Source organism: Brachyistius frenatus, unplaced genomic scaffold (assembly GCF_029030835.1).
Source record: "Brachyistius frenatus isolate BFR_SWC_R1_liver_20210118 unplaced genomic scaffold, ASM2903083v1 Contig_216, whole genome shotgun sequence".
Taxonomy (NCBI): domain Eukaryota; kingdom Metazoa; phylum Chordata; class Actinopteri; family Embiotocidae; genus Brachyistius; species Brachyistius frenatus.
Window position 1 is genome coordinate 342,501 of NW_027210815.1, and position 27,500 is coordinate 370,000.

Sequence of the window (27,500 nt, forward strand, 5' to 3'; positions counted from 1 at the left end):
GTGAAGAACATGTGAAGAACATGTGAAGTCTCCTCAGGTATTATGAAGCAGGTTTTATGTGTTAAGTTTCTCCGTTAATGGTTAAAAATAGTTTTCTGCTTCAATACAGAAAAATAAAACGTGTTTATCTCCATGTAAGCGGCAGCAGCAGCTAATCTTCCTCTCTTTAAGCTCCTCCTCCTCTCGTTAAGCTCCTCCTCTTCATCACAGCTCTTCATCCATTCATAGAAACAGGAGTTACACTGATGCATCGCACTGTTTCCCTCCCTGTGAAAACCAGGCTGCATCTTCGTGCCCTTCTTCTGTCCATCTCTTGACATATTCCCCCCCCTCCTCCCCCCTTTCTTTTTTTTCTATTTTCTTCCATTGGTTTCTTGGGGCTTAATTACGGGGGGCCGGCTCCGTGGTTGAGGAGGTGCGAGGCGAGCCGGGATCAGCGTGACCCTGGAGGAGACGCCATCAGACAGCGGCCTTAACAATGATAAATCACCCTGAGCAGAGCTACAGATGCAGCCGCCGCCCCACTGATCTCTATAAAATATGGATGGACCTGCAGGAGGAGGAGGAGGAGGAGGAGGAGGCCATATCACGCCGGATCTCCAGATTAGCGGTTATCAGGCGGAGAGCGACTCCAACATGTGTATGGATTGAAATTCAGCTCATGAATTTAATATTTGCTCATTATTCTCAATGAACGCCAGAAAATCTCCTCATTCATGAAGTGGGCTGGAATTAATAATCCCTGAACGCTCGGCCGGCCGGTCGGCCCGCGGGTCCGGATGAGGGTCAACAATCAGAGCTAAAGGTGCAAAACGGCAAACATGTTTAATCTGAATCTTCCTGTTGTAGACTGGTGTGTTTGTTTTATGCAGCTGAACGTCTCCTTATTGGAGAGAAATCATCACGCTTGTTAAAGCAACCTTAAATATTGTATTCATTCAGCACAGTTCTATAATTTATACCTTAAAATTAGAATAAATCTGATTTCATTAACGTACGTTTCTTATTTAAATGACCTTATGAATTAAAAGCGTTGGTTTTAAGGCAGACGGACGGTCACTTTGACAACCTCTGGGGGCTCGTCCAGGATCGGGTTCAAACCCTCTGATTTCATCTCCTGTCTGGTCCGACGCATTCACGCAAAAAAAATACAAATAAAACGGAGGCTTTGTGATGTCGGAACATTTTTAAGATGTTGTTGCTAAGCTAAGCATAGAATTTTCCCTGACAGCCTTTGTGCTAAATATACGAGCTAAAAAAAAACATTAGCAGCTGTAAGTTTAATTACTAACACAAAAATATATATTTTTATGTTAGAAAATATATTATATAAAAATTTTAAAAATGTAATGTCTTTTTAAAGACAGCGTTAGGGTTTTCATCTGCTTCCAGTCTTTGTGCTAAGCTAGGCTAACGGTTTCTCTATGCTTCCAGTCTTTGTGCTAAGGTAGTCTGAAAATGTTGCAACTCCACACCAGTTTCCCGTGTTCCAGGTAAAATAATCCGTCTGTTGTTTCTTCTGGTTTCCAGATTGTCTGTTTGTGTTCAGGTTAATTTGTCCCCTCCCACAATCCTCCAGCTGACGCCTACAACGAATCAATCTGCTCCGTGTCGCGCCGCCGCCGTCCTCTGCAGAGCGGCAGCTGCAGGTGAAAACAAAAGAGAAGTGACAAGCGACGTTAACCCGTCGCCGCCGACACGGCGTCCTGTCACCTCGCGGAGCGCCGCTCTTCCCACCGCCGCGATTCCTCTCTGTCCGAAACGTCGGGGAGGCAACGAATGTGCAGCCTTATTGAGTTTTCTTTTGAATAAATACATATTGAGGAGGTGGGAGGAGGGGGGATGGGGTGTCTGATGCTCCACTCAGGCCATCACAGGTTCCAGACAATGTGAGCTCACTATTAGTATCAATTTACAAATAAACTGCTTTTTTGGTGACTGGATCTCCGATGTCAGATTTTGATAAATGGTTTCAATTTGGCAGCTGCTTTGGAGTGTCAGAGTCCATCTGACGCTCGGCGCTGCTCGCTGCCGCACAGAATCTGCCTCAGTTAGCCTCCTGCAGGCGGAGTAATGTCTTCATACGGACCCGGACACCTGACGGCTCTGGGTGGGTGTGTATGTGTATATGTGTGTGTGTGTGTGTGTGTGTGTGTGTGTGTGTGTGTGTGTGTGTGTGTGTGTGTGTGTGTGTGTGTGTGTGTGTGTGTGTGTGTGTGTGTGTGTGTGTGTGTGTGTGTGTGTGTGTGTGTGTGTGTGCATACTAATGTCTGTCTGTGGGTAAATACTGAAACCAACATCCTGATGTTTTTCTACTCAAACTAAACTGGAATAATCAGTTTAGTTCATAAATTCATATTAATTTCATTATTGACTGAAAAATTTGACATCCTGATGATCTTTAACTCCAGATGTTGATTTAAACCTGGATGTGTCCACATTTATTCAAACTGTCCCTTTAATAACAGCAGAACTGTGTGTGAGCATCTCCTGTTTGCAGTGCATCATGGGTAATAAGTTAAACATCACTGGGATACTGAAGTAAACCTAAAATCAGACAGATTCTCAGGCAGCTTCTGAACTGTGTTTCTTCTGCGATTTCTCTGCAGATTTACGGACGTTTCTTCTTGTTTCATTCGTTCGGCATGAAAATGATGAGTTCAATTATCACAGAATATTTCATCCACATTCAAAACTTTTGTCTTTTGTATTTCCTTTTAAAACGATTTCTTTCTTTCTTGTTTTGTTCGACCAACAGGTAAATTTGAAGAGAAGCAGAACATTAAAAGGCTGAATAGTTTCATAAATCAGAATTCAGTTGGTAAACTGTTAAAAATGAAAAGCAGGTGTTTTCTGTTGGTTTTGATGCTGTTCACCATCCTGTGTTTTAATAGACTGATAATAAATTCTACGTTTGATGTTTATAAATTTAATGGGTCAAGTTTCAGAACATTTTAATCCTCCATCACACTGACGTCTTTATATTCATATCAACGGAAACAAACGTCCTCCTTCAAACAGTCCAAACTGAACACTTCTTTAGAGAAGTCAGACCGTGATCACCTGTCATCACCTGAGATCACCTGAGATCACCTGTCATCACCTGAGATCACCTGTCATCACCTGAGATCTGAGATCACCTGAGATCACCTGAGATCACCTGTCATCACCTGAGATCACCTGAGATCACCTGAGATCACCTGTCATCACCTGTCATCACCTGAGATCACCTGAGATCACCTGTCATCACCTGAGATCACCTGAGATCACCTGTCATCACCTGTCATCACCATCCTCCTCACCAGTCGAGTATAAAACAAACAGCGGCGTCGTCATGGTTTCTGTCCCACAAACAGCTGCTTCCTGTCTGACTCGGGAACAATCTGTCCAGCTGGCAGCGAACAGAACCAACAAATCCAATCAGGCAGCTCAGGTCGGGTTCCGTGCAGCGTTAAACAGCAGCTGGTCTACGGCGTCCTCCGAGGGACAAACAGCCTCCTCACATTCAAACCTGCTCTAACGCGGCGCCGACATGGTGCATTCTGGGTCGTACCTGTCAGACTGAGCTGACCTCGTGACCTCTGACCTGCACCGGGGACTTAAAGACACTGACCTTAGGTAACCTCTCGGGGTCCCCGGGGTGGCGAGGGATGACCTTCTGTAGCCGCTGGAAGCCGTAGTCGATGGTGGGCTCATTCAAGGCTGCAGAGGAACAGAAAGAAAACCATAAAACACTTCCTGTTTGTTCTTTTAGTGAAGCTCCGCCTCCTTCAGCAACACAAATCTCACAAGTTCAGGACCTCTGGGAAGTTAAAATGAACGACGTTTGTTGGGTTTAAAAGTGTCTCGTGTGTTTACTGAAGAAATAAACCAAAACTTCCTCAGACTTTATAGAGACAAAAACAAACGTGTTTGTCCTTAATATCAAAAATATTATTCATCCTAAAAGTCAACTTTTGTCCTCAAATCTTTATGTTCTCATAAAAGTGACAGAATCTGTCAGTGAAACTGCTGCAACCAGAGTCCAGTTAAAATCAGCTTTGGTGTTCAGATGAGAATCTCAGACAGTCGACAGTGTTTTATTCTGTATCTTTTCACATTTATTCAAACTGTCCCTTTAACAGCAGCAGAACTGAGTGAGCGGCTCCTGTCTGCAGTGCATCATGGGTAATTTAAACATCACTGGATCACTGCGACACTGACGGAAACCTAAAATCAAACAGATTCTCAAGCAGCTTCTGAATGGGTTTTTCTTGTTTGTCACAGATCGTGTGAATAAGCTGCAGAGGGAGCGTTGAGGCCCCCGGTACCGGGCGGGGTCCCGCTCCGTGTCGGGGGGGCCCGTCTCAGACCGCTCTGTGATCGGCTGCTTCAGTCTGTTCCTCCTTATTAGCGGTGCGCGCTGACAGAGCGGCGAGCGGCGTGTTCATTAGACCTCTCCCTCCACCGCTCCTCCTCTCGCTGCCTTTTCACCGCTGCTAATTCAATCCAGCCTCTTTTCTCCTCCACAAACTTCCCTCCTCCTCCTCCTCCTCCTCCTCCTCTTCCTCCTCCTCCTCCTCTTCCTCCTTCTCTTCCTCCTCCTCCTCCTCCGCTCCGTCTGCAGCGAGCAGAGCTGCAGAAACACCCGGAAATGAGTTCAGGGAGATACTTCTCCATAATCAAGCCCATTAATCATAAAAGGCTGTCAAATTTGACTTTGGGGACAATTTGTCAGCCGATCTTGCCCACTCCGCTTTTGTCACCGTTGGCTCTTGTACTCTGTAAGGATGATTGACACACCAAATGCCGGTGAGTAGAATAGCTAGTTTGCGCTAATATGCATAACCGGGGCTTTCATGAATAAGAATAAGGCAGCGATACGGCGGCACAGAGGGGTCTCCTTCAAAGGGCCCGCCGCCGTTTGTCGCCGGCGCTCCAAATAGATGTTATTACCATTATAACAATATTTGTTTTCTTACCCGGGAACGGGGCGAGCGCCAGCTGCTAAATCAAATTTGTCGGAGCGCGTTTGGAGCGGCGGCGGAGGAGAAAAGGGCTTTCAGGCTGCTGGGTGGGGATGATATCTGAAGGGTGACGGAGAGCTGAGGGACGTGGCCCTCGCCGCCGCCGCTCGCTGCCATGTTGGATTTCCAGCCTCCCTGAGAGGAAGCGGAGGAGCAGCCGGGCCTGAATCTATTACGGTGCCGGAGCACGGAGTCATCGTGGATCCCAGAGAGACTCTTTGAGGCGGCGCCGAGCAGCGGAGGATGAACGGAGATAATGTGGTGCGACGACACCGGCAGCAATCAGCTGGAGTCCACCGGGTCTGAACACCGCGGACGAACATCCCAACGTACGAAACGAGCGTAAACCCGTTTAGATCCGGGGAGGGGGGGGGGGCGGTAACTCCTCGTGAGGAGGAAGATTTCTCAGCTGTGACCTCTGAACAGAACCGGAGCTGCAGACGTCTTCAAACAGTCCCGTCGTCAAGACGATGCTGATCTCTATGATTTTACGAATGAATCAAAGTTTTAGCAATAAAAGTTTTACAAACTTTAAAGAACAAAGTTCAGAAAGTTTCCAGGAATTAAAGTTCATCCGGTCGATCAGCAGAACCGAAGTCCGGAAAGCTTTAAATCATCAATATCACGTGTAATACACAGTCAGTCCAGTAGGGGGCGCCGTGTCAGTGTCACATATGACCGGGGTCAAAGACGGGCAGGATGGACGGATCACAATCAGGACCGACGTTCGAGTCCGAGAGAAGTGACGTGGATTCTTTAAAGAAATATTTTTCGTTGAACTACGTGTTTTTTAAAAACTTGATGTTTGACGGTAAAATCTCGTTCTTCTCCGTCTTGATCAACGAAGTCACAAACTAGAAGCAGAACAAACTGTTTGAGTTGAAAGGTTTAATTAACACTGCAGACAAAATTAAGCCACGCCCCCTAATTGGGGCGGAGCCTGATCCTTGAGAAAATTGGACGCCTAAGCAGGGAACCGTGGAAATGTGTTTACCACGTTACAACATATAAGATGGAGAATCCACGTGTTTCACACATGACTCCATGAAAATGTTCCAAAACAACACGCTTCACGTGTGTGTGGTCACGTGATTTTGCACGTGAAGATCCAGACGGAGTCTTTCAGAATAAGAGCGTGAGTGTGAGGAGAGCAGTGAGTTTGTCACAGATGGAGACTGAGACAAAGACAGAGGCTTTTAATGAACCTCTGGACACCCCCCCACCCCCTCTTTAGAAATTAAACCCATTACTTCTCCTTATTAAAATCTCGTCGCCCTTTGACCCCAGCGCCTCATTGGCTGCCTGCAGGGCCCTGCGATCCTCCCAGCCAATCGATATCAACTGCCTCCCTGCAAAGAGCCACGGTAATTGGAGAGCGGCGGCTGGCAGCGCGAACCCTGACCCCCCCGCCACCCTCCCTCCCCCACCCGGTGCATTACACCGCCCATATGAAGACAGATTGCCTGATTTAGTGTAAACATATGCTGCAATTCCAGGCATCAGTGCCACTTTCTCCATCGTAATTTGTATTGATTTTTCTGCGCTGCTCTCGGTGTGAGCGAGGAGGCCGCGGCCGTCGCTCCGCTGCCGTCTGAGGCGGCGGATAAATCAGAGCGGGATAATTCAGAGGTGAGAGCCCGGAGACACATTCTTTATATATTTAATCAACTCTTTATGTTTTTTCTCTCCTCGCTGGGAGGACGATCAAATGGCTGGCCGGCGTCATGCTGAGAGGCACGCTGCGTTCGTTATCAGGAGACGGAGAGGAGGAGGAGGGGGAGGAGGAGGAGGGTGTCGCGTTAAACTGACTTCTCTGCAGTCGTATCAAATGTTCACTTCCTGTTATTTCTTGTTTGGACAATACACGAAAGAGATGGAAAACAAATACAAAAACAGAAAAAACTAATAAAAAAAAAAAAATGACCACACAGATAAAAAAAGACCCAAAAGATGAATAAATTCCGAGATTTCTTCTATTTCAACCACAGACTGTTTATAAAAGAGTTCGTAGCTTCAGGTCTGTAAAATGGTTCTGATCCAGAAGTGTCTTCAGCTGCAATACCAGCGAGTGCCACTAGAGGTCGGCTCCATAGACTCCCATTCAACTTCTCTCATCAAATCCAAAGTGAATAAAATGTGTCCATCAGTTATCTCGGTGTTGTTAGCTAAAGTCACTCCTTCTTCTTAGTTTTCTGGAGGTCCATCTGAAAATAATCCCTCATTCATTAGAAAAGAAGATTCAAGAAGACCTGTTTTTGGGGGCGTGTCTGTTTGATTGACAGGCCTGCGGTGCAGTCAGGTTACAGTTATCGGTGGGCGGGACGTAGTATCGTCAGGTTTCCGATCAGATCGGTCAGATCCACCGCTGGCTCCTCCCCCAGCTCGTCCAAATATGGTCACTTCCTGCTCCAAACCGCTCCGAACTTGATGTTATTAACATTAAATAATATAAAATAATTTAAATATTAAATGAGGAGGCAGCTGCTGCAGGTTGAGTTCATCGGTTGTGTCGTCGTTATTTAACGGTGACTTCCTGTTTGTTAAATTGCATTCCAATGTGACTTCAGAATAAACGCAGCCACCTTCTAAGGAGCATCAGTTGTCCAATCACAGCTCCTGTCTGTTCCCATGGAAATGCCTGGCTTCTCTCCTACAAAATAAAAGCCCGCCTGGAAGTAGTCGAAGGTCGGCTCGGGGTCACGGTGGCGTTTAGAGACGTCCTGCAGGTGTTCATCTGTTTCTGAGTCCATTTGAGTCTCATCTGTCCTGCATCACTCTGAGGAGGACTCTTCCTCTTCCTCAGTCTGACACTCAGCTGATCTGAGGCCAGAGGATCTCAGCTGTACAGGATCATTACATCAGCTTCGTGCTTCTGTTTACATCCTCCTCTTTATATTTATTTATCCCCCCGTGTCGTTCCACTCTGCTGGTTTTATCCACATTTACGGCGGAGATGAGTCGATGCGTCGCTCCCGTCTCACCTTTACGTTTCCGTTTAGGTGTGATGACCTTGTCGAAGGCGCAGTCATGTCCCCGGTGAGCAGGTGGACGTGATGAGCGCCGTCCTGCCGCCACGTCTCTCATCATCTCAGATGGAGTCCATATTCAGAGAGCGACTCCCCCGACACGCTCATACATGTGCTGTGATTTCCCATCTCCCCTGGCGGCGTGATTGATGCAGGTCAGCGCAGCATTTGGCCTCGCTGCCCGCCACGCTGATGATTCCTCACTTCCTCCAGAGGAGGGGGGGGGGGGGGTGACAGATGCAGGGCATGCTGGGCCGTAAGTGGGAACCCTGATTTGTTCTGCTGCTTGTCAAGAGGCCGGGGGGGGGGTCTGTGTGTGTGTGTGTGTGTGTGTGTGTGTGTGTGTGTGTGTGTGTGTGTGTGTGTGTGTGTGTGTGTGTGTGTGAGGGGGTGGGGGGGGGGGGTTATTGATCTCATGTTTGATTCCCCCGACTTTCAATTCATCAGTCAGTCATCCAGAGAGGAGACCACGATGACAGTATTTTCATTCCCAAACTGAAGCTCAACACGTTCTCATTTTTTTCATCTCTGATGAGAATCTCGAACATAAATTTATATTTTGAAAGGGGAGCCTCGTGTTGTGTTCAGATTCATCTGAAACTGATTTTTTTTTTTTTGCAATGTAAATTTAACATTATTTGATTTGTTGGATTACTCATCAGAATAAACTTTATTCTATTCAATTTGTCGACTAAGACAAAAAAACTTAGTTTGAAAAAAGTTAAGTTCTGGTTCGTGTTTGAATGAAGTTTCACTGGTGAACAAAACATTCAGTAAACACTAACTAACTGACTAACTAACTAACTGACTAACTAGCTAACTAACTAACTAACTGACTAACTACCTGACTGAGTGACTAACTAACTACCTGGCTAACTGACTGACTAACTAACTGACTGACTGACTGACTATCTAACTGAATAACTAACTGACTGACTAACTGACTGACTAACTAACTGACTGACTGACTATCTAACTGAATAACTAACTGACTGACTAACTGACTGACTCTACTAGTAGCTGCTGCAGGTTTAAATGATTGGAGCTCAGCTGATCTGAAGCATTAAATATAAAATATTGATCTTTAAACTGATTTTGATGCGTTCAAACTGATGTAAATACAAACTGTTATTCTTATTATTAATTTATCTGCTGATTAGTTTTCAGTCAATCAAGTCTTTTTTTTTTTCATCAATAAAATATTTAAAATAAAATAAAATCCTTTAGACTGGAACATGATGTCTGCTGTTTTTTATATTTAAGATAAACGTATCAGAGAAGATCAAACCATCAATCATCCCCGCTGACACCTCACAGGTGTCTTCAGGTAACAGTGGAGGTGGGCGGAGCTCTGTCTCTGTAACCCAGATGAAGGTGCCTCCGCCCATTGGGACAGAAGAAGCCCCACCTCCTCCTCAGAGATGATGTAGCAGCCTCTGAGCGGAGCGGCGTGTTAATCAGAGAATAATTACCTCCCGTGATGAGAGCCGGCGGTACCTCAAAGAAATAGGCCCCCCACCTGACAAGTTATTATGGTCTGGAGCGGCGGCTGAAAAGGCCCCCGCAGAAACGGCTAATTACCCGACATTAGTTCCACAGGTCCCTGAAGTGAAGCGGCACCGTGGCGCTCTTTGATATCAAAGCGGTTTGTCTCAGAGCGAGGACGTCCCACGACGGAGAGCACACTTCTACCGGCTATTAAAAGACCACAGGAAGTACTGCTCACCGCCGTCGTGGGACCGGGACACGTCACATGACATGCCTCCTGACAGGTTACATGACACGCCTCCTAAAATGTTACATGACCTACCTCCTGAAAAGTCACATGACACCTCCTACAAAGTTACATGCCACGCCTCCTAACAGGCTACAAGACACGCCTTCTAACAGGTTACATGCCATGCCTCCTGAAATGTCACATGACACGCATCCTAACAGGTCACATGACACACCTAACACCTCATGACACGCCTCCTGTTACTACAATATTACAAATATTCTAGAGTTGATTGGATACAGAAAGCAGAACAAACTGCTGCCCACTGACTCCGCCCACTGACCACGCCCACTGACTCCGCCCTCTCTGAGCAGCCTCATTAACGGTCATCACTGCTGTTGGTGTCTCCTCTCTCTCTCAGCCGCCTGTCAATCACAGTTTAGAGTTCATGAAATTTCTATGAGCAACGATCGCAGCAGAGGAGGAGGAGGGGATGAAGGGTGAAGGGGGGTGGGGGGTAAACGGTGTTAGTGACTCCATTGATTGATCAAGTGTCTTTCAGTTTCTCTCCTCAGCTCGTCCTCTGAGACGCCGACAGGATGGAGAGACTGAGGATCTGGACCCGGAAAACCAGATCTGGATGTTTGACCTCTGACCTCTCACTGCTATGATGAAGAGGAGGAGGAGGATGGAGGGAGATGAACTCTCCTGAGGGAACGTGACGACGGCGCTGAAGAAGTCGGACCTTTAGATACATTAATAAACAATTATGTGTTTATTTATGTTTGTTTGTTTTTCTGCAGAGCGTCTTTGTGTTCCCGAGGGACCGAACAGCCACGCTGGAAACACGCCGACGAAAACCAACACGAGACACAACTATAATAAATATTAATACAAAATAAAACAAATGAACCTGCAGGAGCCAAACACAGTGAAAGCATCTGAATGCTGAGGATGTTTGAGACGCTGCTCATTGATCTCTGGATTTACCCACAAACTGATCAGAGATCAATACAAGAACAAGAAACTAAACCAGCATCTGTTTCAAATAGAGAAAAACTACAAATCCCAGCTGGTGTTAAAACCACGAATTCACCGTAAATAAGTGGACAGTGAGAAAACAGCTGCAGTGTGGAACTGTCCACATACTTCTGGTTCTCACTGGTTCTCCTTTATCCTCCATCTTGCTCCTCCTCGGTTTCTCCTCTTCCCCTCGCCTGAATCTGACTTTATCATCTCCTCCCCTTCCTCCTCCTCCCTCTGTGGGGCTGCAGGTCCCCAGGTGCAGCTGCAAGAGGAGGGGGGGGGGAGAGAGGTGGAGGAGTCTCTGTGTGGGGGGGTTGATATTAATGAGGGGAGCCTGGAGGTATTGACTTTCCTGGGAAAACACAGCTCTCTAAAAATCAGTGGCCGAGTGCCGCAATAACTCAGCACCCATCGATCCCCCCCTCCCCCTCCCCCATCACCCCAAGGCGGCATTGATCCGTGCATTACAAGCTGTGAGGTGGTGTCGACCCAGCAGCACCACGGACTCCTTCAACACCAACTCGGGGGGTTTGGGGGGGGGGGGGGGAGAGACAGACTGCTAAAAGAACTACAACAAGAAACAAAACAAAAACTAGGACACGCCTACAAAAACAGATAAACTATAAACCTACAAAACTAAAACTACTCGACAGGCTTCAAAATAAGAATTTAAAATAATTGTTCAGTTTCCTGTTTACAGACACAAACTGCAGATAAATGAACTGCAGCAGACTCACATGTTCTATCCTGATAAACGATGTGAAAGCTGTCATGGATCTGCAGATGATCTCGGAGCGAAGAGGAGGAGGAGGAGGAGGAGGAGGAGGAAGGAGCTCCTCTCCTCTCAGCCCTCTTGTCATTCTGCTCAGTGTTTCTCGCCTTCGGCCAGTTTTTCACAGCGAAGCCAGCAGATCAAATCCTGAAGCTGATTTAAGCTCCAGAGAGGAAGACCGGCGGGAAATCTGGGAAACACTCGGATCTCAACGCTCGTCGCTTCACCTCCAGCTGCACCTCGGAGTGGCCGCAGGAAATACAAACCGCCCGTTTAACCAGCGCCGCGCTCTGATTGGCTGGAAGGGCTCCGAGGTGCGTTCAGCTGCAGGTAACCAGGCTGCACTGAAACTCAACCATTGAAAACGCTGGAAACGGATCAAGGAACAGCGATTCCTACGAAGGACCTTTAGAACCTGTTTAAGGACCCCCAAAAATAATCAAGGACCTGGAAAACTTCACCAGGTAACTTCACAAAGGACCCTAAAACATCCTGTTTTCCTCAAAGACCTCTGGAAACTGGAGTGTGTGTGTGTGTGAGTGTGTGTGTGTGTGTGTGTGTGTGTGTGTGTGTGTGTGTGTGTGTGTGTGTGTGTGTGTGTGTGTGTGTGTGTGTGTGTGTGTGTGTGTGTGTGTGTGTGTGTGTGTGTGTGACGTCAGCATGATGTTCCCCCTCTGTCGTCTGTTCAGTGTTTAAAGCTGCTGGCACACTGAGCGCGCTCAGTAAACGCTCGGCGACGGCGTGTCATGTGTAAATCAGGCGAGGCGGCGGTGTGCGAGCACAATATGGCCGCCTCTCTGGCAGGAGGAGCGGGGAGAAGGAGAAGAAGAAGAAAACGGAGCGGTCGGCCACCTGTCAGGGTGACGCCTCGCGCTGCCTTCAGGGACGCTCGGTTTTGTTGTTTCCTGTCAATCAAACCGGAGTCAGATGTTGGAGTCTGAGATTTAAAGGAGCAGTTATCTAAAATCGCACACACACACACACACACACACACACACACACACACACACACACACACACACACACACACACACACACACACACACACACACACACACACACACACACACACACACACACACAGACACACACACACACACACACACACACACACACACACACACACACACACACACACACACACACACACACACACACACACACACACACACACACACACACACACACACACACACACACACACACACACACACACACACACACACACACACACACACACACACACACACACACACACACACACACACACACACACACACACACACACACACACACACACACACACACACACACACACACACACACACACACACACACACACACAGACACACACACACACACACACACACACACACATACACACACACACACACACACACACTCACACACACACATACACACACACACACACACACACACTCACACACACACAGACACACACACACACACACACATACGAACATCAGGGCTGCAACTAATAATCTATTTTAATTATTGATCGGTCAGTTATTGTCTGGTGTGATTGATTAACTGTTTTCACCAGAAAATGTCTGAAGCTGAAATGTTCGAAGACGTCGACAGGTGAAGCTCCGACAGGTGAAGCTCCGACAGGTGGAGGTCCGACAGGTGGAGGTCCGACAGGTGAAGCTCCGACAGGTGAAGCTCCGACAGGTGGAGGTCCGACAGGTGGAGGTCCGACAGGTGAAGCTCCGACAGGTGAAGCTCCGACAGGTGGAGGTCCGACAGGTGGAGGTCCGACAGGTGAAGCTCCGACAGGTGAAGCTCCGACAGGTGGAGGTCCGACAGGTGAAGCTCCGACAGGTGGAGGTCCGACAGGTGGGGGTCCGGCAGGTGAAGCTCCGACAGGTGAAGCTCCGACAGGTGAAGCTCCGACAGGTGAAGCTCCGACAGGTGAAGGTCCGACAGGTGAAGCTCCGACAGGTGGAGGTCCGACAGGTGAAGCTCCGACAGGTGAAGCTCCGACAGGTGAAGCTCCGACAGGTGGAGGTCCGACAGGTGGAGGTCCGACAGGTGGAGGTCCGGCAGGTGAAGGTCCGACAGGTGAAGGTCCGACAGGTGGAGGTCCGACAGGTGAAGCTCCGACAGGTGAAGGTCCGACAGGTGAAGCTCCGACAGGTGAAGCTCCGACAGGTGAAGGTCCGACAGGTGAAGCTCCGACAGGTGGAGGTCCGACAGGTGGAGGTCCGGCAGGTGAAGGTCCGACAGGTGAAGGTCCGACAGGTGGAGGTCTGACAGGTGAAGGTCCGACAGGTGAAGGTCCGACAGGTGAAGCTCTGACAGGTGACGGTCCGACAGGTGGAGGTCCGACAGGTGGAGGTCCGACCGGTGAAGGTCCGACAGGTGAAGGTCCGACAGGTGGAGGTCCGACAGGTGGAGGTCCGACAGGTGGAGGTCCGACAGGTGGAGGTCCGGCAGGTGAAGCTCCGACAGGTGAAGCTCCGACAGGTGAAGGTCCGACAGGTGAAGCTCCGACAGGTGGAGGTCCGACAGGTGGAGGTCCGACAGGTGGAGGTGCTCTCTGCTTGTTTGAGGACGGTGAGATAACCAGCGACTCTTTTCCCCCGCAGCTCCTCGTCTTCCTGAGAGCCAATCACAGATCAGCTTTGCAAAAGGAGGCGGCCTGTCAGTCCATTGTGAGCGTCCTCCTCGTCCCTTCTCGTCCCTCCTTGTCTTCCTCGTCCCTCCTCCTCCTTCTCCACCTCCTCTTCCTCGTCCTCCTCCTCCTCCTTGTCGTCGGAGGAGGCGGGGCCTCCAACAACGAGGAGGTGTAGAGGAGGCGGTGTTGAGCACGTCGCCTCTTTCAGACGATGACATTCTCTTATCGCTCCAACAGCCTCCATCTGACCTTTCTGCTACTTTGAATGACATCTGGATATTCTGACAGAATCAGCGTCGCCGATGGAGACGAGATACGGAGGACAAAGACTCTGAAGGGCGAGCTGAGGAGCGGGAGTCACTCCGGGGGACATGTTGAAGCACGGTGTTTACGGTCGAACCTGAACGCAGCACGGCAGCGACCTGCTAAAGACCCGAACGGCCGTCGGTTCTGGAGACTTCAACCGCAGATCTGAGAAACTGATGATTCAAAATGTCTGAACATATTTTTTTAAACATTCAAAAACAGGAAGTGTGTTCGATCAAAGTGCAAAAAAAATGTCCTCTATTTCTACATTTTTGTCACAAACCAGCTGAAACGTCCCAAAGATCCTGAACGCGTCGCGACAAACGAAACATTTCCATTTTAAATCTTCTCATTAAGAGAAAATAGAAAAGAACATCTGCAGGTTTAAAAGACGTTAAATTTAACATCTTGAATCTTTTTACGACAAATTGGATTGAAACTCTAAACTTTAAAAACTAACCAGAAAATCGGAAAACAATGGCGAAATAAAATAAATATTAACATAAAATATCACATTAAATGAGACTGAAGGTCATTTTAAAGGATGTTTTTAAGGCCGTTAAATAAAATGATTTAAAATCAATCATTTTGACTTCTTGTTCGTCTGAATGACAGTTTAAATCTTTACCAGGTAAAATAAACATCCAATCAGCTGTTGGGGATTCGGCGTGTGATTGGCCGGTCTCACCTGTGTAGACGAAGCGTCCCGGCGCTCCTTTGCAGAACTGTTTGGACTTGTAGGACAGCGTGACCTCCACGACCCCGGGGATGTGACGGGGTGGAGTCTGGACCCGGATGGCGTGGGGGGTGATCAGCTGCATCAACAAGTTTCAGCCCAGAAAAAAACAAAAAACAGAAACAACAAACCTTAAAAAACATACAGATATTTTTTTCTACCTAAATCGTTTGGTGAAACTTTAACCTGAAAATCTGATATCAGCTGAAAACATCTGAAAAAGTGGATTCTTGTGTTTTAGGAACATTTTCATCTTCCTGTCTAAAGAACATTTAAAACAAGTCCAAACATACAATAATTCATTCATTATATTCTCTGGTTGATTCGGTGTTTGTTGCCTTTTAAAGGTTTTAAAAACACCTCAAATAAAAGATTTTTAAATTTGTATTCGCAGCTTTAAATACTGTTTCATCAAAGCTGTTCTCATCCAGCTTTAAACACCGCGGGGGTCCGAACGGGTCCGAACGGTCCGAACGGGTCCGAACGGTCCGAACGGTCCGAACGGGTCCGAACGGTCCGAACGGGTCCGAACGGTCCGAACGGTCCGAACGGTCCGAACGGGTCTCGAACAGTCCGAACGGGTCTCGAACGGTCCGAACGGTCCGAACGGGTCCGAACGGTCCGAACGGGTCTCGAAGCGGTCGAGCGGGTCTCGAGCGGTCGAGCGGGTCTCGGGTCAAGCGGGTCGAGCGGGTCGAGCGGGTCGAACGGTCGAGCGGGTCCGAACGGGTCTCGAGCGGTCGAGCGGTCCGAACGGTCAGAACGGGTCTCGAACGGTCGAGCGGTCGAGCGGGTCGAGCGGGTCGAGCGGTCTGAACGCGGTCGAGCGGGTACCGAGCGGTCGGGTCGAGCGGTCGAGCGGGTACCGAGCGGGTCCGAGCGGGTCTCGAGCGGTCGAGCGGGTCTCGAACGGTCCGAACGGGTCAAACGGGTCAAACGGGTCCGAACGGGTCGAACGGGTCCGAACGGTCCGAACGGGTCCGAACGGGTCTCGAACGGTCCGAACGGGTCCTGAATGGGTCTCGAACGGTCCGAACAGTCCGAACGGGTCAAACGGGTCCGAACGGTCAGAACGGGTCCGAACGGTCCGAACGGGTCGAACGGGTCCGAACGGTCAGAACGGTCCGAACGGGTCCTGAACGGGTCTCGAATGGTCCGAACGGGTCGAACGGGTCGAACGAGTCTCGAACGGTCAGAACGGTCCGAACGGGTCCGAACGAGTCTCGAACGGGTCGAACGGTCCGAACGGGTCGAACGGGTCTCGAACGGTCTGAACGGTCCGAACGGGTCCAAACGGGTCGAACGGGTACGAACGGTCCGAACGGTCCGAACGGGTCGAACGAGTCTCGAACGGTCAGAACGGGTCCGAACGGTCCGAACGAGTCTCGAACGGGTCGAACGGTCCGAACGGGTCGAACGGGTCTCGAACGGTCTGAACGGTCCGAACGGGTCCGAACGGGTCGAACGGGTACGGACGGTCCGAACGGGTCCAAACGGGTCGAACGGGTCGAACGGGTCTCGAACGGTCTGAACGGTCCGAACGGGTCCGAACGGGTCGAACGGGTACGGACGGTCCGAACGGGTCCGAACGGGTCGAACGGGTACGAACGGTCCGAACGGTCCGAACGGGTCGAACGGGTCTCGAACGGTCTGAACGGTCCGAACGGGTCCGAACGGTCCTGGTTCAGGTCGCTTCAAGGAAACTAGGGTCCGATACAGGAGGAGTGAATCACACAAATATTAATGTGACATCACGAGAAGGAAAATGCAAAAAGAAAAAGGGGACAAATCATTTTAAATAAGTGGAAAAGTTGATTCTTTATATTCAAAGCAAATAAATCTGTAAATGATCAGAAAAGATGTTGGAAATGTTTTTACATTTTCATAAACATTTAGGTTTGAATTGATCCTCATGTTTGTTCCTTGAATTCAGTATGATCATTATTATTATTATTATTATCATCATTATTATTATTATTATTATCATTATTATTATCATCATTATTATTATTATTATTATTATCATTATTAGTAGTAGTATTATCATTATTATTATTAGTAGTAGTAGTATTATCATTATTATTATCATCATTATTATTATTATTATTATTATTATTATTATCATTATTAGTAGTAGTAGTATTATTATTATTATTATTATTATTATTATCATTATTAGTAGTAGTATTATCATTATTATTATCATCATTATTATTATTATTATTATTATCATTATTAGTAGTAGTAGTAGTATTATCATTATTATTAGTAGTAGTATTAGTAGTAGTAGTATTATTATCATTATTAGTAGTAGTATTATCATTATTATTATTAGTATTAGTAGTAGTAGTATTATTATCATTATTAGTAGTAGTATTATCATTATTATTATTATTAGTATTAGTAGTAGTAGTATTAGTGTTATCATTATTATTATTATTATTATTATTATTATTATTATTGAGATCCAGTTATCTAACGGTTGGAGGTTGTTGGTGAACGCGTGTTTTCATCACCGGGACGATAACGAGTCTTTTCCAGATTCTGTTCTCGCCAACCAGCCGCCGCTGATCAAAGTGAGGAGCTCCGTCAGCGGCGTGCTGGAGGTTCGCCTCCCCAGCTCCACCCCCCTCCACCCCTCTCCCCTCCCCCACCAGGTGTTCTGCTCCTCTGGACCCGCTTCAATATTTCATGGTGCGCCGTATGCGCAGCTCCTCCTGCAGCTTTGCATCTCCATATTATCGGGGACACGCAGACCTGCTGCAGATACAGATGCAGCTGTTTCCGCCGAGGTGTGTGTGTGTGTGTGTGTGTGTGTGTGTGTGTGTGTGTGTGTGTGTGTGTGTGTGTGTGTGTGTGTGTGTGTGTGTGTGTGTGTGTGTGCGTGCGTGCGTGCGTGCGTGCGTGTGTGTGTGTGTGTGTGCGTGTGCGTGTGTGTTCGTGTGTGTGTGTGTGTTGATGGATGTGTGTGGAAGATGAAGATGGAGAACATGATGTTCAGGTCGTGCAGCTGTTTGCTGAGAACGAGTCTTCGTGCCAAATCTGTTTTTCTGTGAAACCTCAGAGTCGAGTAGAAACTCATAAACTCATAAACATCTTCACGTTTTCATCGGGAAAAAAGAAAAGTCACATGACAGTAATCACGCTGATACAGCAGATTAAAAACAAACCTATGTAAATGCAATCATTAAAACTATATTTAACTTTAAGCAAAAATGAACTATTTTCCAAAAGCAAAAAGTTACTGTTAACAAACATATTGAAGATCTTTTAATATCATATTAAACTTAATTTGCAATAAGGGAAAACAGATGAAAAGATTTTGATTTTTTTACATGATAAAGTGCTTGATATGTATTTTTTTTTTTAGACAAGACTTGAGGACTTTTGTCTGTATCCCTATAAAGAAAGAATGAAGTTGTGTCTGACCTCGCTCCAGACCAGCATGGTGCCGAACACGACCTGCAAGCCGTCGAAGAAGTTGTCCCCGATGAGGATGACGGTGGCGCCGCCGGTCGTCCAGCCCTCGCTCGGACTGATGGCTTTGATGCAGGGCGTGGCTGCTTCGGAAACACACAGCGACACGACGGCAACATGAGCCACGCAAAATAATAATAAATAACATCAGTCACAAACAACAACATCACTCATAAACAACATCACTCATAAACAATAACATGACTCATAAACAACAACATCACTCAAACAACAAAATCACTCATAAACAACATCACTCAAACAACATCACTCATAAACAACAACATCACTCAAACAACATCACTCATAAACAACAACATCACTCAAACAACATCACTCATAAACAACATCACTCACAAACAATAACATGACTCATAAACAACAACATCACTCAAACAACAACATCACTCATAAACAACATCACTCACAAACAATAACATGACTCATAAACAACAACATCACTCAAACAACAACATCACTCATAAACAACAACATTACTCATAAACAACAACATCACTCATAAACAATAACACGACCCATAAACAACAACATCACTCAAACAACAACATTACTCATAAACAACAACATCACTCATAAACAATAACACGACCCATAAACAACAACATCACTCACAAACAATAACATGACTCATAAACAACAACATCACTCATAAGCAACAACATCACACACAATAATATCACTCATAAACAACAACATGAGCAATGCAGTGAGAAACCCAAAAATAACATTACTGAGGACAAATTTTAAAAACAACAGAAATGATATTGTTTTAAATCGATGGACTGAATTCAGATGAACAGCGACTAAAGTTTCAATTGAGATTATTGAGATTAGTTGTTAATAGTTTAACAGCTGTAATAACAGTTTCAAGGCTAAACTAAGCAGAGCATGCAGCTCTTACTTTGAAAGTCAGAACAGGAAACAGAGCAGAAGTGTTAAGTGTAATTAAAATGTTTTTTTCTGGTTGAAGTCAAACATCCGTCCTGCTGAAGAACAAACTAATCTGAGCGTGACCTCTGACCTCTGTGTTTCCCTGGAGTTTCAGAATAAGACAACATTAAATCGTTAGTTCACCACTAACAACATGCAAACTGATCGCTTCTCTTTTCCACAGAGATCAATAAGTGGCTCCGCATCCACAGCGTCTCCGTGACGACCAGACTCGGCGTCCTGACGGAGGCGAGTCGAGTCAGACGGGCGAGGAGTCGCAGCTTTACGGCCTTTTCCCGGACACACAGACGTTTTATCGGGACGATGTGATGTTCCAGTCAGACGTTGCTGTTTACTCTCATCTGATCCATAAAGCTGCGTTCAGCCGCTATTAAACATCCAGTAACAGTTTGACCCACGATTAGTGGAGGAACTTCCTCCTGAGAGTTACCGGCAGCAGCAGGAAAACACCGCAGATATAAAACACACACTTCATTTTAATTTAGTATATTTTTGTGGCTAAAAACATTTTGACATTTTCTGAAAGTGAAAAAGATTAAAAGTAAAAAAATCCTGTCAAGAGGCCGATTTAAACTTTCTGAACAGATTTAATGACCAGAAGAGACACTAAAATATCTTTATTTTGTTTTTAATTTTGTATTTTTAAGACCTCTCTTTCAAAATTCAAATAAACTAGATTCAGTTTTATTTATAAAACACCAAATCAGAGCAGAAGTTAATTTTAGGGTACACCATAATAAAATCTTTACAAAAAAAAAAAAATGTTAATGAGGTTAAAAACTAGATTTTCTGTAGCTTTAAAACCACCTCTCAAATAAAAGTTAACATTGTTTAAAAGCTCCTTTTTATCAGGATTAAATCTACTGGGACTACTTTCAGCGGCGGATTGATCCGTGTTCAGTGCTGTGGTGCGTTTAATGACGGTGAGGTCATCCTCTCTGTTAATAACAGAAGTAGACACAGAATAAGTGTTTAATATTGATTATTTTCATTCCCTGTCAGCGTGCTGAAGGTTTTTAAACGGCTTCTGGAGTTTCATGTTGGGAAATAAAATGTATTTTAAATTAAATTTAACGATGTAAAAATGCCCTGAGTGTTTTCTTAAATGTTTATTTCTGAATTTAGGTTTTAAAAGGTTTTATTTCTGAGAATAAATCAGAGAAAATGTTGCTTTTGTCGGGGAGCGTTTTCACCGTCGCACCTCCAGCTGTAATCAGGATGTGACACGGACTTGAGCAGGAAGTTCTAAAGACCGAACGGATGATTAAAAGGACGTTTCAAGGCTACGTACTTCAGGATGCTCGTTGCCCCCGGTTACTGCGTTAACTTCTGAAAGTCAGTCAGATTTTCAGGATGAAAGAAACGAGCTTCTCCAAACTGCAGCAGCGGCGAGGGTCGAGGCCGCCTCCCGCTCCGAGGACTCGATTGTCATCCTCTTATTAATTTCCCCCTTTTGTCACGGCGGTAAACAAACAGTCCAGAGGGTCTGGAGGGGAGGAGCCGGCGGGGAGGGGGGGGAGTGGGGGTGAGACCTTCCAGTCAAATGAAAGGAGCACAAAGGCGAGGAGCAGGCGGCGGAAAGTTTTATCATGGAGACGGCAGGCTGAGGGTCGCTGACAAAGGCGGAGCAGATGTTGGAGCTTTTTATCGCCTCTGAAAACATCCCAGTCTGGAGGAGATGAAAGAAGCTGAGTTTCCCTCCGAGGCTCCGAACGGGACGAGCTGGTAAACAACGGGTCCTTTTGGCCCCCGCAGGCCACCGTACAGTAAACCCAGCGCCCCCGAGCGCCACGCTCCGCTTCATCACAGTTTAAATGTTGATGAGATGAAGTTTCCCGAACGTCTCGAGGCCTTTCGGCAGGTGTGAAACAACAACTGACAGATTAGTGTCAAGCAGCGTTTGTTTTAGAACTCTGGACGTGCCAGACAGGTGGGGTTAGCCGCAGAGGGCCACGCAGTCAGAGCGAGACAGTTTGGACAACCGCAGGAGAGCAGCTTAACCCGCTTTCTCTTTGATCAACTACCTTATCTCGCCTGAAATGCCCGCGGTGTGATAAACACCACCCATCTGGCGCTGCAAGTAGGTTAAACCAAACGAGACAATTACATCAGCGGCTCCTGGAGAAGCCTCAAACTTTAGAAACAAGTCGAAGGAAGCTGCGGAGTGAGTCGTCGGGGGGGACGGGAGACGGAGGACACGGCGGACCTCAGAATTCTGACTGGTGGCAAATTGTTTCAGGAGTTTGTTTTACCCTTTCGTATGTCCCAGAGGGGCGGAGTTTGGCTAAGAGGACGAAATGAAAAGTGTCTGGAAGTTCAGATAAAACTGCACGAAAAGTTAAAGCCACTTTAATCAACTTTTTTCTGATGAGATTTTATCAGATGCCCTGATATGGTAAGCCCCACCCGGCTGGTGTTCCAAGTATGTTAAAACAAGTGAATGCATGACGCCGAGTCTCCTGGAGAAGACTCAAAATGTAAAACAAGTCGAGGGAGACTTCAGAGCGATGAGGTTTGGGAGGCGACAGAAGAAGGACGTTTGATGTCAGACTGGTGGCAAATTGTTTCAGGGGTTTGATTTGCTCGGCTGTATGTCCCAGGTGGACGGGGTTCACCTCGCAGGACTAATGATGAACATCAACTAGACAGAAGCATAGCAGTCTATTTTTCTGTGACTGACGCAGTCACCTGATACTTTCTATTGCCCTGATATGGTAATCTCCACCCGTCTGGCAGTCAAAGTAGGTTAAATGAAATGCAGCAGTTACACCATCTCTCCTGGAAAAGTTTCAAGTCTGTAAGAGTTCAGGGAAACGGCAGATGAGGCGGTTTGGTGGAGGAGAGAGGAAATACACCGTCTTGTTAGGGTTTGTTTTACCTTCCGGGACGTGCCAGACGAGTGGGGTTCGCCCAACAGGAAAACATGAGATGCATCAGAAGCTTTCGTACCAGGATGTTTGAGAGAATGTTTGGTTTTATTTTTGTGACGCGAGCCTCTCCTCTAGTGACAACTAATACCATTAAGCCCCACCCAGCTGGTGTTCTCAGGAGATTGAAACAAACACCAGACTCCTGCAGAGGCCTCAAACTTAAAGGTGGAGAGGAAGTTAAAGAGAAACAGGATGTTGGTTCCTGACTGGTCTCAAATAGCTTTCGTTAAATATAATGAATTGTGTGTTTGTTTTACTCTCCTGCAGGTGTCAGGTGGGTGGGTTTTCTCGGTGATTACCAGGCTGAGCTTGAAACTCCACTTTCCTGTGTTTGATTTTGTCTGAAAAACCTGCCATTGCTGTGGTTAAGCTCCACCCTCCTGGCACTCCCAAGTAGGTCGAATCAAGCGGGAGGCTGATGTCATCACTCCTGGAAGCGGAGCAGCGAGGCGGGAGGGGTTTAATGAGCGCAGGGACGAAGCACAGTGGCATTAAAGTTTACAGCTTCAGAGGAAATGTTGCCGCTGAGCTCCGGCCGTCGGAGTTGAGTTTCATCGTGTGAAGTTTATACGCCGATGATGCAGTTTATTTGGTCGCTGGAAGAACGGAGCGTTTGTTCGCCGTCACCTCCTGAAGCTCCAACGGGAGCACAGGGCCGGGCGGGGACTCTCGTTCAGAATTGATATCCTCACTGATGACTGTGAAGTTTGTCTCCTGGTTACTAAGCAGAACTAACTGTTAACCAACCGTGACCCAAACGTTAACCAACCGTGAACCAACCGTTAACTAAACGTTAACCAACTGTGAACCAAACGTTAACTAAATGTTAACTAAACATTAACCAACCGTTAACTAAACGTTAACTACACGTTAACCAAACGTGAACCAACCATTAACTAAACGTTAACCAACCGTGAACCAAATGTTAACTAAACGTTAACCAAACGTTAACTAAACGTTAACCAACCATGAACCAACCGTTAACTAAACGTTAACCAACCGTGAACCAAACGTTAACTAAACGTTAACTAAACATTAACCAACCGTTAACTAAACGTTAACTAAATGTTAACCAACCGTGAACCAACCGTTAACCAAACGTTAACCAACCGTGAACCAAATGTTAAATAAACGTTAACCAACCGTGAACCAAATGTTAACTAAATGTTAACTAAACGTTAACCAACCGTTAACTACATGTTAACCAACCGTGAACCAACCATTAACTATACGTTAACCAACCGTGAAACAAATGCTAACTAAACATTAACCAAACGTTAACTAAACGTTAACCAACCGTGAACCAAATGTTTACTAAATGTTAACCAACCGTTAACTAAACGTTAACCAACCGTGAACCAAATGTTAACTAAACATTAACCAACCGTTAACTGAACGTTAACTAAACGTTAACCAACCGTGAACCAACCGTTAACGAAACGTTAACTACACGTTAACCAACCATGAACCAACCATCAACTAAATGTTACCCAACCGTGAACCAAATGTTTAACTAAACGTTAACCAAACGTTAACTAAACGTTAACCAACCGTGAACCAAATGTTTACTAAACGTTAACCAACCGTTAAATAAACGTTAACCAACCGTGAACCAAATGTTAACTAAACGTCAACTAAACATTAACTAACCATTAACTAAACGCTAACTAAACGTTAACCAACCATTAACTAAACGTTAACCAACCGTGAACCAACCGTTAACTAAACATTAACTAAACGTTAACTAAACATTAACTAACCATTAACTAAACGTTAACCAACCGTGAACCAACCGTTAACTAAACGTTAACCAACCATGAACCAACCGTTAACTAAACGTTAACTAAACGTTAACCAACCGTGAACCAAATGTTAACTAAAGGTTAACCAAATGTTAACTAAACGTTAACCAACCGTGAACCAAACATTAACCAAACGTTAACTAAACGTTAACCAACCGTGAACCAAATGTTAACTAAATGTTAACCAACCGTTAAATAAACGTTAACCAACCGTGAACCAACCGTTAACTAAACGTGAACCAACCGTTAACTAAACATTAACCAACCGTTAACTAAACATTAACAACCGTGAGCCAACCGTTAACCAACCGTGAACCAAACGTTAACTAAACGTTAACCAACCGTGAACCAAACGTTAACTAAACGTTAACCAAATGTTAACTAAACGTTAACCAACCGTGAACCAACCGTTAACTAAACGTTAACCAACCGTGAACCAAACGTTAACTAAATGTTAACCAAACGTGAACCAAGAGTTAACTACATGTTAACTAAACGTTAACCAAACGTTAACCAACCATGAACCAACCATTAACTAAACATTAACCAACCGTGAACCAAATGTTAACTAAACATTAACCAAACGTTAACTAAACGTTAACCAACCGTTAACTAAATGTTAAACAACCGTGAACCAACCGTTAACTAAACGTTAACCAACTGTGAACCAAACGTTAACTAAACGTTAACCAACCGTGAACCAAACGTTAACTAAATGTTAACTAAACATTAACTACACGTTAACCAACCGTGAACCAACCATTAACTAAACGTTAACCAACCGTGAACCAAATGTTAACTAAACGTTAACCAAACGTTAACTAAACGTTAACCAACCGTGAACCAAATGTTTACTAAACGTTAACCAACCGTTAAATAAACGTTAACCAACCGTGAACCAAACGTTAACTAAACGTTAACTAAACATTAACCAACCGTTAACTAAATGTTAACTACACATTAACCAACCGTGAACCAACCATTAACTAAACGTTAACCAACCGTGAACCAAACGTTAACTAAACGTTAACCAAATGTTAACTAAACGTTAACCAACCGTGAACCAACCGTTAACTAAACGTTAACCAACCATGAACCAAACGTTTATGAAACGTTAACCAAACTTTTAGTAAACGTAAACCAACCATTAACTAAACGTTAACCAACCGTTAACTAAATGTTACCCAAACGTTAACTAAACGTTAACCAACCATGAACCAAACGTTAACTAAACGTTAACCAAACGTTTACTGAACGTTAACCAAATGTCAACTAAACGTTAACCAACCGTTAACGAAATGTTAACCAAACGTTAACTAAACGTTAACCAAACGTTAACGAAATGTTAACCAACTGTGAACCAAACGTTAACTAAACGTTAACCAAACATTAACTAAACGTTAACCAAACGTCAAATAAACGTTAACCAACCGTTAACTAAATGTTAACCAAACGTTAACTAAACGTTAGCCAACCGTGAACCAAACGTTAAATAAACATTAACCAAACATTAACCAATCGTGAATCAACCGTTAACTAAACATTAACCAAACGTCAACTAAACGTTAACCAAACGTTTACTGAACGTTAACTAAACATTAACCAACCGTTTACTGAATGTTAGCCAACTGTTAACTAAACATTAACCAACCGTTAACTAAACATTAACCAACCGTTTAATAAACATTTTTAATTCCAGCTGAGAGAATCCTTTCACTGCTGAACAGGAAGTGTTTCAACCAGAAAATTTCAAATTAAAAGAGTTATATATTTCAGGTTTTAGTAGATCTGATGTAATGAATGGTGTCGCCGCCGGTCTCAGAGGGACGTCTTACCTTCAGAGGGGTCCAGGCGTCGGGCACGGCGGCCATGTTTGGAGTTGTTGTGGACGAACATGTTGTCTGACACGGCGAGCACGTGACCGTCCACGTTGACGGTGGTGGAGACGACGACCTGCGGGGACATAGACACCCGGTGGTCACCGACGGCCGCTGCAGCGTCTCAGGAACCTGAAGGTGTCGTACGGCGGCGGTCTTACCTGGAAGCGCCTCATGTCTCGCGGGTTCCCTGCGTTTTTCAAACAGTTCTGATTGCACTTGAGGAAAAACTTCAGGAAGAATCTGGAGGACAAACACGAGACAGAAGAGATGAAGACGGTGAGATCCAAACAAAACCATCATCCAAACACAGATCCAGGATCAGAGGACGGGGGGACGTGAAGCCGGGCTCAGTTTCACCAGCGCACGATCACCACGGCAACACAAACACGTAAACAAACACACGATCTGAACCAAACATCGGTTATATTTAATAAACAGCCGAAACTCGTCCAATCAACAAAACCAACTGAAGTAAGATTTTAAAAACGTTTTTACGGGACACGTTAAAGTGAAGCGCCCTCTGGTGGTCGGAGACGTGACATCTGAGTGACAAGAAAGATTTTCTGGGTCGAGTCGGGACAGGTTTTTTTTTAAACTGCGTTTGCTGTTGTCATAACGACAGACTGCACAACTTTAACAAAGCAATAACTTTAACGGTTTGAAGAGACGATTTTCATCCAAACCCAAGTTATCACGCCGATAAAGGAGCTCGATTTGTAAGAAAAAGTCCAAATGAATAATGATCATAACGATCAATAATCATGACATTGTCTTATTGATTGAGAGGAAGCTTCAAGAACAAACTTCTTGTTCAGTCTTTCTTTTTCTTCTCAGATTAATGTTTTAATATTTAATTTTTTTAATTTCTGTGAACGATGCTCCATAAAAAACTTTACTTTAAAAATACTCTTATATAATCTTAAAATAGATTTTTAAATTATTTTTTTTTAAGAAATTTGCATGAACTTGCCATTTGTCAGATTTTAGTACATTTCCCCTCTAAGCTTTAATTATTGAACAGTTGTTGTTCATTGTGACTCATTAATCCAACAGGTTTCCTGCATCTTATTTTGAAAGCCGTACAGGATCTCCCGCCTCTTCCTGTCAGGTCACATGTCGCCTGTTCATCTCAGCAGCAGATGAAGTTATCACTTCGGCGGCGGCGTCTCCGTGACGACAGTCGCCGCTTCCTGCCGACTGATGGCGTCTCAT

At 45.5% G+C, this 27,500-nt stretch overlaps 1 protein-coding gene across 3 annotated transcripts in view; it reads right to left on the minus strand.

Moving 5' to 3' along the window:
• Positions 1-27,500, minus strand: part of LOC138633347 (transcription factor COE3-like) — a 135,270-nt gene that overhangs the window by 17,567 nt on the left and 90,203 nt on the right. For 2 of the 3 annotated variants that reach the window (XM_069719525.1, XM_069719522.1), the window contains exons 7-11: positions 26,447-26,528; positions 26,244-26,361; positions 18,657-18,790; positions 15,180-15,306; positions 3,614-3,702 (exon numbers count right to left, since the gene is read on the minus strand). In XM_069719525.1, coding sequence (XP_069575626.1) covers positions 3,614-3,702; positions 15,180-15,306; positions 18,657-18,790; positions 26,244-26,361; positions 26,447-26,528 — 550 coding nt within the window. The remainder of the gene's footprint in view (positions 1-3,613; positions 3,703-15,179; positions 15,307-18,656; positions 18,791-26,243; positions 26,362-26,446; positions 26,529-27,500) is intronic. The other variant, XM_069719523.1, reaches the window with a different exon arrangement.